A 17,551-nucleotide genomic window follows, 5' to 3' on the forward strand; every position below is an offset into this window, starting at 1 on the left:
CAGAAGAGAGGAGTGGAACTATAAGGTCTTATGTTAAATCACTAAGTGAGTCTAAGACTTCCATTCAGTTCCTCATTGACCAGTCTGTTGTGGCAGTTGAAGATAGCAAAACAGAAGATGAAGTTTTAACATTTAAAAAAATGTTCACGCAGGAGAGTTGTACAAATATACCATCATTCGCCCATCAAACTGATTCCCATATGGATGACTTAGTGATAAGCATCCCTTGTGTAGAGAAACAACTGAAAGATTTGAAAGCAAATAAATCACCAGGTCTGGGTGGAATCCCAATTCAATTTCACAAAGAGTACTCTACAGCATTACCCCTTATCTAGCTTACATTTATCGTGAATCTCTCACCCAGCACAAAGTCCCAAGCAATTGGAAAAAAGAGCTGGTGACTCTAGTATATAAGAAGGATAAAAGAATGAACTCTCCAAATTACAGACCAATATCCCTAACTGTGGTTTGGTGCAGAATCCTTGAACATATTCTCAGTTCGAATGTAATAAACTTACTTGAGACTGAGAAGCTTATGCCAAATATCAGCATGGTTTTAGAAAACACAACTTATTCAAAACTCAGCTTGCCCTTTTCTCACATGATGTACTGTGAACTATGGATGAAGGGCAACAGGCAGACTCCATATTTCTAGATATCCAGAAAGCATTTGAAACAGTGCCCCATTGCAGATTGTTAATGGAGGTATGAGCATAGGGAATAAGTTAACAGATATGTGAGTGGCTCAAAGACTTATGTAATAGAACCCAGTATGTTGTCCTTGACAGCAAATGTTCATCAGAGACAAGGTCATCATCGGGACTGCCCCAGGGAAGTGTGATAGGACCTCTGTTGTTGTTTATATACATAAATGATTTGGCAGCCAGCTTGGGCAGCAGTCTGCAGTTGTTTGCTGACAATGCTGTAGTGTATGGTAAGGTGTTGATGTTGAGTGACTGTGGGAAGATACAAGATGACTTGGACAAAATTTCCCATTGATGTGGAAAAATGTAAGTTCATGCAGTTGACTAGGAGGAACAATCCTGTGATGTTCAGATACAGCATTACTAGTGTCCCACTTGATGCAATAAAGCCATTTTAAATATCTGGGCATAATGTTTCAAAGTAATATGAACTGGAACGGGCATGTGAGAACTGTAGTAGGGAAGGTGAATGGTTGACTTCAGTTATTTGGGAGAATTTTAGGAAAGAGTGGTTTACTTGTAAAGGAGACTGCATATAGGTGCTGGTGCAAGCTGTTCTTGAGTACTGTTCTAGCATTTGCAGTCCATTTCAGGTCAGATTGAAGGAAGACATCAAAGCAGTTCAGAGGTGTTACAGATTGAAGGAAGACATCAAAGCAGTTCAGAGGTGTTACCTGTAAGTTCAAACAACACATAAGTATTACAGAGATGCTTCGGGAACTCTTCCCTGGAGGGAAGGTGACATTTTTTTGAGAAATACTATTGAGAAAATTTAGAGAACTGACATCTGAAAGTGATGGCTGGATGATTCTACTGCTGCCAACATACATTGCACATAAGGACCACAAAGATTAGATACAAGAAATTAGGGCTCATATGGAGGCATATGGACAGTTGTTTTTCCCTCGGTCTATTTGTGAATGGAACAGGAAATGAAATGACTAGTAGTGGTACAGAGTACTCTCTACCACGCACTGTACAGTGACTTGTAGAGTATCTATGTAGATGTAAATGTAGGAAGTCAACATGTACATGATGAAACTGACCTTTAGCAGTGTCCCTGAGGTGGTTGGGCATGTTGACCAACTTTGCTGTGTTGGTGAGTTAACACACCTTAACCAAAGCACGAAATTCACTTTTAATTCATGGTCAGATAAGACATTTGGTTACAAGGCACATGTTTGTGTTGATGCCAGGGTTCACCAGCTCACGTATAGTGGAAAAAATCCTATGCTGTAGAGATATGGGAACCACAGGTGGAGGTGTACCCTTAGATGTGTTGCACAAAACTTGGAAGGTGATGTGGTTGCAGTGTCAAAGCGGAAGAGGTATCATTTAACAAGTTTTGGATGTCACGGTCTTGCATTTGCAGGAGAGCTAATTCATTTAAGTAAAATGGGAGGAAATGACTTGCACAAGCTACGTATAACCAGCCATGACATTGTCAGCTCCTTTAATGTAGCAGAAGTCTGTGGAGCATTGGCACATGAGGTCCATCTTCCAGGAACAGAGTGGTGGGAGATCCATCACTAGGTTAAGGAGAGCAGCAGCAAGCAGTTGATGATCGGTGAACATTGTGAACTCTTGCACTTCCACACAGAAGTAACGAACAGACTTGTAGATCACTAACAATTCTCTATCAGATGCTAACTATTTGTGTTGTGAAGAGAGAAGATTTTTGAAAAGATGCAAAGTAATCAGAAAAAGTTCACCATGCCAAGAAACCATCTGAGGGCATGAAAAGTTTTGGATAGAAGTAGTTCATTAATGAAAGCTATGCAGTTGGAAGTCAGACAGACTCCTTTGGAAGTGACGGTGTGGCCGAGGGAGGCAACACTATGGCATCAAAGTGTGACTTGTTGCGGTTGATCTCTATACCGTAGTCTGAGAAAATTTTCACCACCTGATATAAGTGCCACTTGTGCTCTTCGGAAGAGGCAGAGAAGATGAGGATGTCATCTAGGTAAGTGTAGCAAAAAGGTAATGAAGACAGTACAGAACTGATAAACCGTTGGCATGTTTGGGCAATGACCTTCAGACCAATTGGGGTAAAGCAGTATTCAAACAGGCCAAATAGTGTGATGGTAGTAGTTGAAATATCATCTTTGTGCATTCGTATCTTGTGGTAGGCTTTCTGTCAGTAAATAACATTAAAGAACAGCATGCCGTCTAGCTGCTGCACAAAGTCATGAATGTGAGTGATTGGACGGTTGTCCATAACAGTACATGCATTATGCTTGCAATAGTCTCTGCACAACTTAAGGTACCAGCCTTCTTAGGAAACAGGTGTATGGGTGATGACCAGTTGCTGTCAGATGGGTGCATAATACCTGCATCTCAAAGTTCTTGCACAGCAGCCTTCACGTGTCAAAGCCTTTTAGCTATAAGATGCCTAGCTTTGTAACAGATGGGAGGACCTTCTGTCATGGATAACCTATGGCAGATACTATTAGATATGATGCCAGTGAGGGTCTTTGTAATTCTTGGGAGTGCTGTGTGCATAGCTACAGAACGTAGGAGGGAATCTTCACATGGAACAGCAACAGTTTGTGAGTCACTGACATGAAGTGTCTGCAGTGATGGTAGCAGTGAAGAAGCACTGAATATGGAACTGGAACCCTCGACAGGAAGCAGCTGTGAAGCAGTGAGGTCATCAACCATGTGGAGAGCATGCACCAGGTTAGCTGACATGTCGGCAGTCAGCTGATGGAGGATGTTGTTGTTGATGTGGAGGGCATCAGTGTCTTGATGCTGAGTCATGAGCTCCTGCAATGAGCTGATGGGGTTAGCTGTCAGGTGGGAGCACTTAGAGGTAGCCCAAACTAGGGGGCACCCCTGAACTGCAGATGAGGGAAGGTAAGAGGTGAAGGAGCCGAGAAGGCACATGCTTGATGCGTGGTGGAGTAAGGCAGCAGAATGTAGGTCAGGGTAGAGATTGAAAAGTTCAACAAAAATCAATCCCAAGGACAGAATCCTCCACATCAGCCACATGGAAACTTGAAGAGAACTGTAGATCCTGTGTTAGCTGAAGACAAGAGTCAGTGGCATTGTGGACAGTGATATTGCTGCTTGAAGAATCATCAATGTCAGGTGAAAGTTTGAAGTAGGGAAGGAGGGAGGGACAACACTCAAATCTATGCCTATGTTGACGAGGAATGTATATTATTTGCTCGCTCAAACACACGAAGTCTGCCGGTGAAAGAAGGCACTGAGGATGATGACTGACTCTGAAGACAGTACTCTGTTGTAGCAAAATGTAACAAAGCACCTAAACCAGCCTGCGTAATGGGTATGGTTGCTATGCGCAGAGAGGTCAACAGTTTCTCATGGCATCACTGAACATCACATGAAACCAGCCAAACATTGTAGACCGGGTGCTGAGTGAGTTGGGTGTCACCCGCACCATCTGTTGTACTCTGATGGTGACTAGCAGTGGCAGATTGTGTATCAGTGGCTGCAGGGGAGGGGGCATTGGTAACAAGTAGTGCCAAGGGCTGGCCCCCAGGTGGCAGCATGGCGCTATAAGGCATTGTATGATATCCCACAGGACCTCTGCTGTACTTGCATTGAGGGAGTTGAAGTCCAGTTACAAAACTTGTCTGTCTGGGAGCAACTTGTTGCAGGCAGGAGTTAATGATAGCAAATGATGTGATAAGCGTGATCATCAAGCTGGAGTCAAGTGTCTAACAGCTCTGTGACGTGTGATAGTAGCTGCAGCTGGAGGTCAGGTGACAGTTTGACCAACCATAATGTCCAAGAGCAATATAAGGCATCATCACTGGGTCCATAAGAGCACGTAACCTCCACCAGAGCTATAAAGGGGAATTTGTCTCCCAGGTGCTCGTCATGGATGATGTGCCATAAAGTGTCCTCGGGGAAATGAGACAAGTATTTGATGATAATTACACATGCATTGGCATATTTTTGGAGAGGCTGGAGGGATCCAAATCAAGTCACTGGCCAAGTCTGTATGTTCTTGTAGATGGCTTATTGGACATACGGATATGGTGTCATTATTGTGGATGCCATGTATATCCAGGGTACTGTCTACCAATGTGAACAGCATTTTCAGATTGTCTTTAAGCAGCTTAGGTAGCTTTTTGAAACAGCTGACATGATATTGTTGTACTACTCACGTATGTTAATAGTAATTAGTTAAAACTGAAAAAATGAGTTCAAAGGAGGCAGATGGCAAAACAAGAGGGGAAGTAAAGTTATCCTAGTTTGCTTCATCACACGCTCATGACTAGTACAGCGTGTGTTTAAAGTGAACCTGATTTGCATTCCCATAGTGGCACTACTGGCACCATTGTAATGCAACTGGTGTGAAATTGGAATAGACATCATCTTTCAGATGTAGAAACATGTCTGCCATCTTATGTTTATGTCATGCAACTCCTTCTTAGTGTTGCAATTTGTTTTCCATCAATGTATTAAATATGTAGAGCAATGGATGTATAAATAATAAAAGAGGTAAAGATCATAAAATTACACAAATGTAATTGCGAAGAGTGGCTAGAACTGAATTAAGTGGTGTTAAGACATAAGGCGGGTACCAGGTTGAGATTCATTGGGAGAGTGCTTAGAAAATGTAGTCCATCAACAAAGGAGGTGGCTTACAAAACACTCGTTCGACCTATACTTGAGTATTGCTCATCAGTGTGGGATCCGTACCAGGTCGGGTTGACGGAGGAGATAGAGAAGATCCAAAGAAGAGCGGTGCGTTTCGTCACCGGGTTATTTGGTAACCGTGATAGCGTTACGGAGATGTTTAATAAACTCAAGTGGCAGACTCTGCAAGAGAGGCGCTCTGCATCGCGGTGTAGCTTGCTCGCCAGGTTTCGAGAGGGTGCGTTTCTGGATGAGGTATCGAATATATTGCTTCCCCCTACTTATACCTCCCGAGGAGATCACGAATGTAAAATTAGAGAGATTAGAGCACGCACGGAGGCTTTCAGACAGTCGTTCTTCCCGCGAACCATACGCGACTGGAACAGGAAAGGGAGGCAATGACAGTGGCACGTAAAGTGCCCTCCGCCACACACCGTTGGGTGGCTTGCGGAGTATCAATGTAGATGTAGAAGTATAAGACCCTTTCTTGTTAAGTCCATAACATTCCTATTATAACCCCCCACCCTTCCTCCCCAACACCCTCCTTCTTTCTCCACTCTCAGGCCACCTCAATCCATTTTATAATTGTGCTATTTCAAGCTATGTAAATAATGAGTGTCTAAACCTAGACACTCATTATTTACCCTGTTAACATTTCAACAAGAATTTGTACATAATTATACTTTTTTGAATTTTTTAGCAAGACCTCTCTACCGCTCTACCTCCTTGCTTCCTTTCCAGTTCCACAATCACCCTCACTCCATTTTTCCCCATTCCTTTTTCCCCATTTCCCTCGCCCCTCTCCCCTACCACCACCAGATATCTATGTAAAACATCAACCACAGCAGCAAAACACAGTACTCTGATGTGAGATTGTGAACAAACAAGACGGGTTGCTGACACAACTACTTACGTAAATTTTACATATATGTGCAATTCTTTTGTACTTACTGTGAAATGTTGGATGGTACATATTTAGATTTTACTTTGTTTTAGATCTGAAGATGATCCAGAGTGATCAAAACATGGAATGTGGAATGTGATTAAAAATGTGCAACTGAGACTAAAAAATAAATGAGAATTATTTTAAATATCAGTACAGTTGCTGAATCTCTCAGGATGAATACGTTGGCTATAGCAAAAAAAAAATTTTAATTGGCCAAAGCAAGAAGCTGGATTTGGAAATTGATATAACACAATGGACCACTTTCAAGCCATGAACTAGAAATATAAATAAAATGAGTATGATCCACTATTTTGTCTGGAATTCGTAGATTTTCAGAAAGGTTTTGACTCAGTAACAACAATAGATTAGATTAGCTTCCAATGGCAGCCCTTGAGAAACAAGGAACTGTTTTCAGCCAATATTACAGCTTTTATACACCCAAACAGGACAGTGACAACTTCAAAAATGAAAGAAGAGTCAGGCAAGGAGACTCCATGTCACCAAAACTACACTCAGCAGCCCAAGAGGTAGTTTTCAGGAAACAAAGAAGGTATATGTATTACTGCAATATATCTGAATCATCTTCATTTGCTGATGATATTGTACTGTTTGCCGCAAGTACAGATAAATAGAGCAATGACAGGGAGAACTTAATGGAAAGGAAGTAACGAAGATAAGGTTTAATGTCCCATGAATGATAAGGTTGTTACAAATGAAGCACAAGCTCAAACTGAAGACCATAATCCATGGAAAAGTCTAGAGGAGGCTTTTATCCAGCAGCAGAAGTGAAACTGATGATGATGATAAATCTGTGGACAACTAATTAGCCACCTCTCTCTTACTTTGGCTGCCTACATTCTGCCAATGTGCCCTCCATTCCAGATCATCCAGCAAGTGATCCCTTGGAATGGCTGTCCCAACTGTCTGCTCTCACTTTTGCAGCACAACTGTGCCACCTTACCCCCAAACAAGTAACTGGTGACACCACAGCACTCTTTCATTGTGCACCTTTTGAAAGACTCAATAGTTTTAATGACAGGCCACGCTAATTTGGTTGAACCTGGAATAGATCCTGATGCAAAGTCTATTGTAACGCTATGTGAGACCCAACTCTTGTTGTAGTGTGATGCTTTGTGACCAGTCTTACCTTACTAAACTAAGTCACATGAATATTTATTGCCAGTAATGGGAAGTTGCACTCTGAATTAGTTGATGCAGCATGGAACAGCCTAACAAGATTTGCTAGCACAACTACCGGACCAACAGGAATTGCGGCGGAATCCACCAGCGGAGCCTGCAGCCAGGCAAGGGAATGATGGTATCAGTATGTAACATGAAGCTCAAAGACAATTTTTTAAATTCTCAAAGATATTTAACTGCAAAATTGTAAAAGTATATAAAAATTCAAGGCCTGTGCAAGCTGCTCCTGATAATATAGTTACCTGACTAAGTCGACATAGACTCTATGGAGCAAAACACATACACCTAAAAGCTATTAAAATGAGAATGTTTTAAACCTAGTAACCAATTTTCTTGGTGATATCAGTGTCCTGGGAATCAGGCCATGATCAAAAGTATATCTACATCTACATCAACATGACTACACTACAACTCACACTTAAGTGTGTGTCAGAGGGGAAATCGAATGACTTTCACACTATTTCTGCAGATAGAGGAGAAAGTTGGAGATTGAAATTTTGTGAAAAAATCTCACAGCAATGAAGACTACCTTTGTTTTAATGATTGCTACCCCAAATCATCTATCATATGCATGACATTCTCTCCCCTGTTTCACAATAATACAAAATGACCTGCCCGTCTTTGAACGTTTTTGATGTCTTTAATCAACCCTATCTGGTAATGATCCCATACTGCACAGCATTACTCTAGCAGAAGACTGACAGACAGTCTCTTTAGTGGATTTGGTGCATGTTATAAGTGTTCTGCCAATAAAATACAGCCATTAGCTCTCCTTCCACACATTATATATGTGCTCATTCCAATTAAAGCTGTTCGTAATTGTTATCCTTAGGTATTCAGTTTAATTGACAGCCTTTAGACTTGTGTGATTTATCATAAACCCACAATTTGATGGATTCCTTTTAGTTTTCATGTGGATGACCTCACACTTTTTATTATTTAGTGTCAATTTCTACTCCATACAGATATTTTGCCTAAATCATTTTGTAATAGTTTTCAATCTTCTGTTGACTCTATAAAACAGTAAATGGCAGCATCATCTGGAAATTATCTAAGATGGCTGTTCAGTTGTCTTCTAAATCATTTATGTAGATGGGAAACAGCAAGGGCCTATAAGACTTTCTTCGGGAATGCCAGGTATTGCTTATGTTTTTCTCAATGACTCTCCATCAGTTACTATGAATTGTGACCTTTCTGACAGTAAATCATGATTCCAATCATATAACTGCGAGGATACTCCATATGCAAACAATTTGAATAGAGCTTGCTTGTGAGGAATCGTACCGAAAGCTTTCTGGAAATGTAGAGATATGAAGTCAATTTGAGAGCCCCTGTTTGATAGCATTCATTACTTCATGAGAAACAGGAGCTAGCTGCATTGCACAAGAACAATATTTCCTGAATCCATGCCAACTATGTGTCAATAGATCATTTTCTTTGAAGTAATTCATGATGTTCAAACACAATCCTACTACAAACCCACATCAGTAATAAGGGTCTGTAATTCAGTAGGTTACTCCTGTTTCCTTTCTTGAATATTGGAATGACCTGTGCAACTTTCCAGTCTTTAAGTATGAATCTTTTGTCAAGTCAGTGATTGTATATTGAGCTTTAGCTTTAATACCATTGAACTAAATTGCCAACTGCACTCAGTCTGAAAGGATAATGGACAATACCCACACATTTATTTTGCAATAAATTACAAATAAATCTGTAAATTACAACAAACAAATATACTATATTATAGCTTGCACAATTTACAACAAATTCAAATAACATTGGCATTGCAGATGTAATGGACGGCATAGTGTTCACAATCAAACAGCGCATACTGCATTCCTGACAGCTGTCTTCACAAATAAATTGACAAATACAAAGCTTATGAGAAATCTAAAACTGTTATATGAGGTGTGTGAGAAAAGTAGAGAGACTGATTTTTTTATCTACCAAAGATTTAATTTTTTTCATACAACAATATTGTCCTCTTCAAAGAAATTCCCTTTGGCAGCTATACACTGGTGGAGTTGTTGGTCCCAGTTTTGGTAGAAGTGCTAAAAGGCTTCAAGGCTTCAAGGCTTGTCGGTATCATTCTTTTGAATGTTCTCCAGAGTCCAAAAATGATGTCCTTTTAAGACACTTTTCTATTTTGGGAAAATAAAAAAGCCACAAGCACTCAGATCAGCTGAATAGAGGTGCTGTGGAACAACAGGGATGCCTTTTGAGGTCAAAAATCTGATGGAAGTAACCATTGACATGGAGTGTCATGAAGCAACATCCACTTGTCTGCAATGTCTAGCCTCACTCAATTCATACTTTTCCAGACCCTTTCAAGGACATCTTTGTAAAACATTTGGTTTTCTGTATGTTCTGAAGGAACAAATTCTTAATGTGTGATATACCTACTGTCAAAAAAGCAAATCAGTTTGACATTTTCATTAGTTTTTTAAGTTTAAGTTCTCCCTGAGCAAGGTTCATCTTCAGCATGCTCTCAGGCTTTCAAAAATGATTTGTGCCAGAAAAACACTTGTGCTTTTGATAAGGAATGCTCCTCAGAGGCTTGTTTCATCTTTTCAAAGGTCACACTCACAGATTCCCCAAGTTTAACACAAAATTTGATGGAATAATGTTGCTCTGAATTCAGCTGTTCCATCTTCCTTACACACAACAAAAACACAAGTTCACAGATGGTGCTCTCAAAACCCACCAGATGGCTGTAAGGAGCTGAAACTCAGACTGAGAATCTGGATGGGATGAACGCACCGGTCTACAGAAATGGAACAACACAGTGTTGTTACATTGTTCACAGTGTTGTTGGTCTCATTACTATCCTCACCCACTTCCTATGAAGTCATTACAGAACATAGCACTAACACATGAAGCCGACAGTAACTAGAAATCTGCTTTAAAAGAACCAAAACTTACTTGGTCAATCTTTCTGTAATAAAAAACTATAATTAATAAAACTTAGCAATCAGTAAATGAACCATATAACCTTTAATAAAAGAACTGCAGTCATAAGTGCCATGGATTTTAAAAAGAAAATGCTTTAAACAGGAAAATCCTAAGGCAGCTTTCTTTAAACCAGATCTAAAATACTAAACTTAAACAAATTTAAAACATATTAGCTCTTATCCTTGACTCACAATAATCAGCCAATCTAAACTAATCAGAAATTACAGCCTAGCTAGAATCTTTCAGTAAGACTTACTTCAAATCACAATCGTGAAGAAACAATTTAATTCTCATCACTTATTTGAATGGTGGTTACAGGAAAATCAATGCTACTCGAATAGGTGAGCCAGCAAATAAACAACTGATGGAGTCAGTGCAACAGTGGTCTAAGACACTTTTTTAAGAAATAAAAAAACAGAAGGTCAAAGTTATACAATTGTGGTTTTTCTTGGAATTTGGAAATCCCACTTTTTCATAGTGGTGTATTCCATGATGATTGGTTAACTTAACCACAATGTTATAAAGTCTTTTGTGAATTAGTTTTAGAAAAAGTGCAGTTTTTATGAGTCACCTGCAACTCGTTTTCTTGGTTAGACCACTGTTGCACTGACATTTTTGTGCATATGAGAAAGAAGAAAAAGTGTTATTTGAATAAATGTAATGTAATTAATCATATGTTCATCCTAATAGTTATTTTACAAGTTTTAATATGAATTTCAAGTAACAACACATTACACAAAGTGGTTCTGTCAGTAAAATATTAAGATTATAAGCTTATCATTACAAGCAAGAGCTTTCTTTTTCAGTATACTTTTTCAGTATGTGTTTTGCAAGATTACACAGTAGGCCTACTATACATAATCAGGAATATCAAAAATGTCTTCACTGTCATCCTCCACAATATGTTGTATATTTTCCTCTTCCTCACTTCTATTTTGAGATACCAGACTATTGTAAAATGAATGGCGAATAGGTGGAACATATTTCAAAATGTCATTAGTATCTTTAAGTTTCTTTGGGTTTATTGGCCTTGGGTTGGAATATTTTGGTACTAGCTGAACACGTTGTAGTTCAAGGGTGTGTTTATTCAGTCTCCTTTGTCCTTTAACGATATTCACATGTGCACCTTGCTCTATACCATCTGAATAACAGTACCTGACACATGGTTGTTCAGCAGAGATTTTCAGCATTGAAATGCGACTGAAAGCAACAGGTTCTTTATCCTCAGTAAATTTATGATTAGTTATTTTGTCAGTTAAAGCTTTGAACTTATGAAATCAACCTGTTGCATTTCAGTTACATTAAATTTTCTTTTATCTTTCCTAGTATTTTTTGGATCTACCCACCTAGCAGGTGTATACACATATTTTTCAATCTCTTTTTCTTCTCTATGACTCCAAAGTCCCTATCACAGGGTAGGTAGCTATGACCTGATACTAGATACTTGTGAACTACTTTCTTAGCATATTGTTTGTGAATAAGTTGCAACCAAAAACATACTAAGGATATATTTTTATTTTGAGCAAAACAGTTATCAGAATACACCATTAATTTATCAATATTTTGAAGATTGTTGGATGTATATTTAATTAAACATGATATTATTTAGATACCATCTTCATATCTATATAGTTAAGGCTCACCGGCCATTTGACCATCTTCTTCTGTGTGGATGCACAAACAGTGCCCGAACTATTACAGGAATCAGCAGTAAGGCCACGAGTAATGAGTATGATGGGCAGGGGCACTATGAATATTGTGCGGGACAATAAGTTGCAAATGTGCGTCTCACGGGAGGCATGCCAGAGATAAGTCCCTGCAGTCACACTATCCTCTGTGTCCTCAGTGGCTCAGATGGATAGAGGATCTGCCATGTAAGCAGGAGATCTCCGGTTCAAGTCCTGGTCAGGGTAGACATTTTTAACTGTCCCTGTTGACTTATATCAACGCTTGTATGCAGCTAAGGCTATTCATTTCATTGTAATTTCATGGTATTATTTCATCAGCACCCCATCCTGCAATATGTTCTGGCCATACATACATGTTCACATCATCTGAAGTACAATCATGCACACAAAAGTTATAAGTCCACAACTGTCTCTTGCAGAAAACTTCACGAGTGTGTAGATGGGGAGTAAGCAGAGTTTATTGTAAATCAAATGCTATCACTTTCACAGAACTGTGGTCTTTAGAATAAGCTGTATCAGTCTTTATATTATTATATGCCTGTTGCACTTTTAATTGATGCAAATCCAACTCTTTTTGGACGTTAGCTTTTTCAACATCTTCCTCCATGTGTGAAAGTTTTATGCGCAATGAATCACACACCTTGCATGTGTCAGTAGATGTTGAGAAAAAAGAGAATTTGAATTTTGTATTTAAAATATCCCTGTAAATATACTCACTATCAATATCTTAGGGTTATGTTCCTGTTTCATCCAAGTAACATAAAGTTTACACATCATACCTTCAAGCAGATATTTTCTGTTTGGAGCAGAAGCTCTCGAATAATGACTTTCACACAATGGAAAACTATTAATATGATTTACAACTAAATTGGACTGATGATCACTAGTTTTATTGGGTCTATTTCCATGTCTTCCATGACCATCTTGTTTTGGTGTTCCCTCAGTCTGTTTCTGTGAAACTGCCCTCAAAAGTCTACCATTACTGATTCCAATCAAAGATATGAATACTTGTTTGCAAACTCTTTTATCACTACCATATAACGAAATATAATACTCATGGGTGTGTTGTCTCCTGATCTCATTTCCACTTGCACCATATATTTTCTTCCCTAGGTTTACTTTCACACACCCACTACTATACGCATTTTGTAAACTAAAGTCACACATATTCCAAAACCTTTTGAACACTGTTTCGCATAGTTCTTCACTGAAACATTTCTTTTTCCTCTTCTTTATATTCCTGTCCCAGGAATGTATACACCTTGCCCTTTTCCTTCCACAGTTTTCCACTGTTTCTTCATTATTTTCATTGCTTGAGACATCACTCTTGCCCTGGTTGTCAGACATACTTGATATTATTACACATGATCCAGATACTGACCTCTCATTGGCTGTTTGAGGTTGGACCAATGTTGCACTCAAACAAAACGGAAGTTTGTTTGACGGAAGAAATTAGTGACTTCTAAATAACATGTACAAGGTGATATTGGTCTATGCCACATGATAGAAAGGTAGTTCACCTCACTAGACAACAGACGGCACCAGTATCTCATTTTCCGTATTGGAGACGGTTAGACCACTGTTGCTCCAACCCCCTCAATTTAAAACATTGCATTAAACAAACCATATAATGAAACATGAAGTTGTTTTTCTGTCATTCTTAAAACATACACAAAATTCCTAATCATGTGGGTGTCTTGTGCCCAGTAATAATACAAAACTTGAAGGCAAAGTCACACACAGCAACATCAAGCAAATAAGTGAGCCACCTGTCCCAATGCAAATCATAACTATTTACATGCAAACATAGTGCTCACAATTTCATGCATTGAAGTGTTGCTTGTTCTCCACCATAAAAATGCATCAGTCATGTGCTGATAAGCATCCAAAGTCCCCAACTAATAGAGGCAGTGCCTGACAGCTCTATCTGATCTGCCTGGTCACACACAAATCACACTTATATTAGTGCACTGTATTTGCCAATCATATTCTATCACAGCTGGTCACCTCCAAAATGCATGGAATCAACCATCAAACAACAGCTATATGCCCATCAGCTACAGCAGCGCCATACGTCCTGCTGTAGCTCTTCTCTCGGAGGGGGACAGCAACAGCTGGGGAATTGATGAGGTAGTCCAACACAAGCTTGGCCAGTTTGGTCTTATGCATCTCATAAACTGCAGTATTAAAAGTGAAGGCCATCCACCTGAGTGAGCCATACCACCTTGAATGATTATGAGAGTGGTAAATAATTAATGCACACTTCAGATTCCAGTTGATGTGTTCAGCAAAGGATTGCTGTGGTAAATAAGGTACCATAGTCACATGAGAGATTATATGATCAGAACAAAATCTCTTAAATGGGAGAAATGCTGCTGCATTATCAGAGAGCAAGAGCATGGGCAGACAAAAGCCGGTGAAAATACCCATAAGATATTAAGTGGTCACAGCAGCAGTGACTCACTTATGGGATATCAGCTAGACAAGTCTTCTGAATGTATATAATTTGATAAGGATACTATGTAGCCAGTAAAAATTTTCTTTCCCAGGTGCAGCTTAAAAACTCCTGGTGGATATTGGAATTGAGGTTTGCTGTCTTGCACAAATCACATTGCCCGATCAATATTTTAACATCCTTCAAAAGACCACTCCATATAAGGCATTCTTTAATCTTCTGAGTGCTTTCTGCACAGCCTACGGAAATGATTGAACACCGCCAGTATCAGACAATTTGGGAAGCAGATCTTCATCTGGTCATCATATCAAGTCTAATAATCCAATAGTCCCCTTGAAATGGAATACCAATCAACTATCCCTCCTTGGTCCAGTTGCTCCAAAATGTTGCCATCTCAGGACCTTGCCCCTGCTCCTGCTTCAAATTACCAAACAGCAATGCAATCTCAGTACAAACAGCAGTGGTCCTTTCTGAAGGCTGTTCCAGGTTATCAGAATTGAAGCTGGATGCATCTTCCTGAAATATCTGATTCAAGGTGTCTGGGATCTGGTTTTCAGACCAACATTTATGTTTCACCTGAAGTTTGGAAGCAGAAATGCATACTGCCCAATGAGCAATACAACCAATTTTCCGAAGCCTCACCAGCATCCTGCTCAAAGCCTGGTTTATCAGTTACTAGCTCAAGCTGTTTATGCTCAAAGTAAAACATGAACTTCTCCAAGGCAAAGAGGACTGTGAGGACCTGTATCTTTTTTTATGATTCTGATAGACCCCATGTCACATATGCCAGTGGCCTGCATTTTCCCCCCTGAAGCAACATGGCAGCAACACCACTATTCAATGCAACAGTTGGCACCATGAAGTTTTTATTAAAGTCAGATATTCCCAAAACTCGAGTGCTGGCCAAAGCTTTCTTCAGGAAATAACTGACCAGTAGTAGACTTAATCTGTAACCCACTGAAAGACTTGTGCTCCAGAAGTTTCTGCCACGTGGATTACATTGCACAATTTACAAGCAACGTATGTCACAATGCTGTACCGTCAACATGTGCACCTTGACATGGTCAGACCCCTCCCTGAATCTGAGGGTTACCAATACATCCTTCCAATCATTGACCACTTAATGTAATGGGTAGTTCTGAGACATGGCAACAGAGTCAACAGCCAGAGCCTTGGATTTCCTAGTACAGGTGTCTACTGTCCATGACCACCTAGCAAGGATGACAATTTAAATCTGGCCTGTTCAGTAAACTATGTAACCTTTGTGGCACTACTGCTTATTACTCTCAAAGCAAGAGCCTTGTAGAATGATGGACTTGCTCACTAAATGTTACCCTTATGTAGCATAGTGGTTGCTGAACACAAGTTTTACCGTGGGTAGCATTATGCATAAGCACAGCCCACAAAAATGACCTACATGCTTTGCAATGATATGATTCAGTTCACTTTACAGCCTCCTTATACAGGGTTGTATGAAGTTCTAAAATGTGACACACATATGCTTGAAATACTAATGAATGGAAGATGCAATATAGCTTCTATCAATAGAGTAAAACTAATATGTTTGCTTTTGTGGCCATCTTCCTCAGCATCTTTTAACATCTGTTGTTATAGGTTATCTGTATTGAGCTGACTGCAATCTAATTAAAAAGAATTACACCAGATATGTTTTGCTTTCATTTACAAAGCATCTGCTGTGGTTATTGGTGTTTCTTTATATAATCTGCTCATTCCCTTCTTGCTAGCAGTGGTTGGTGTTGACAGACTACAGTTCACATGTGCACTCGGCAGTTTTTGTCATTCTGCATTATTTCTTGTGCTGCACTATTTACGATTGACTTTCTTAACTGTTTTTCATTCTTGTGTTTATGCCTACTCCTGGCATAAACACTGTGGCAGTGAAGAATGAAGAACAGTTAAGAAAGTCAATTGTAGATAGTGCAGCACAGTAAATAATGCAGAATGCCAAACATTGCCAAGTGCAGATGTGAAATGAAGCCTGTCGAAGTCAACTACTGCTAGCAAGAAGGGAATGAGCAGATTGTGGAAAGAAACACCAATAACCACAGACGATGCTTTGAAAATAAGAGCAAAACACATCTGGTGTAATTCTTTTCAATCAGATTGCAATCACCTCAAGCCAGATAACCTATAATAACAGGGTAGAACCTGTTTGGAGGTTTCAGGATGACCCGTCCATTGACAACACTTCAAATTCCTCCATCCAACAGGCGGTCTGGACCAGACACGCCATGGCTGTCAATGACTTCATAGTACAACTTGACATCAAAGCCTTCTGTTCCAATGACCTTAGTATCAAACTTTTTGAAAAGTTCCTGCTCATTGGAGGTCAACATCCTGAATACGGTGCTGGGAATGGTTTCATTAGGCAGCATTTCACACGCTCCTATGAACTACCCAATGATGGGGACATGGCAGCTATCACATTATACCCATCCCCTAATGGTTTCTCCACAATCACTGTCCCTAGAACATCACAGCCCTCCACCATTGCAGTTAAGGACCATGAGGACAACTAACTGAAAGCTGATCCTCCCAGAAAGCCCTTGAAAACCGAGACTCCACACCGGTCCTGCTATGTCCAGACTCAGCATCCACCTGCATACCTGCTAGATTACCACCTTGATTATCTGCAATGGGAGCCTGAACACTGCACCTCTGACACATCTAGCTGTCTTGTTTGACATCCATGGCACATCACTCACTAGTGCACCATTGCACAGATAGACGGATATCACCTTATTGCACCCTGTTGTGTTGTTGTGGTCTTCAGTCCTGAGACTGGTTTGATGCAGCTATCCATGCTACTCTATCCTGTGCAAGTCTCTTCATCTCCCAGTACCTACTGCAGCCTACATCCTTCTGAATCTGCTTAGTGTATTCATCTATTCATCTCTTGGTCTCCCTCTACGATTTTTACCCTCCACGCTGCCCTCCAGTACTAAATTGGTGATCACTTGATGCCTCAGAACAT

At 39.8% G+C, this 17,551-nt stretch overlaps 1 protein-coding gene across 1 annotated transcript; it reads left to right on the forward strand.

The window, feature by feature from the left end:
• Positions 1–15,964: 15,964 nt before the first annotated feature.
• LOC126474312 (heat shock protein 67B1-like) lies at positions 15,965–17,096 on the forward strand. The gene is made up of 2 exons (XM_050101778.1): positions 15,965–16,105; positions 16,743–17,096. The coding sequence occupies exons 1-2, from the start codon at positions 15,965–15,967 to the stop codon at positions 17,094–17,096; spliced, it is 495 nt and encodes a 164-aa protein (XP_049957735.1).
• The last annotated feature ends 455 nt before the right edge of the window (positions 17,097–17,551 follow it).

The sequence above is a fragment of the Schistocerca serialis genome, chromosome 4 (assembly GCF_023864345.2).
Source record: "Schistocerca serialis cubense isolate TAMUIC-IGC-003099 chromosome 4, iqSchSeri2.2, whole genome shotgun sequence".
Classification (NCBI taxonomy): Eukaryota; Metazoa; Arthropoda; class Insecta; order Orthoptera; family Acrididae; genus Schistocerca; species Schistocerca serialis.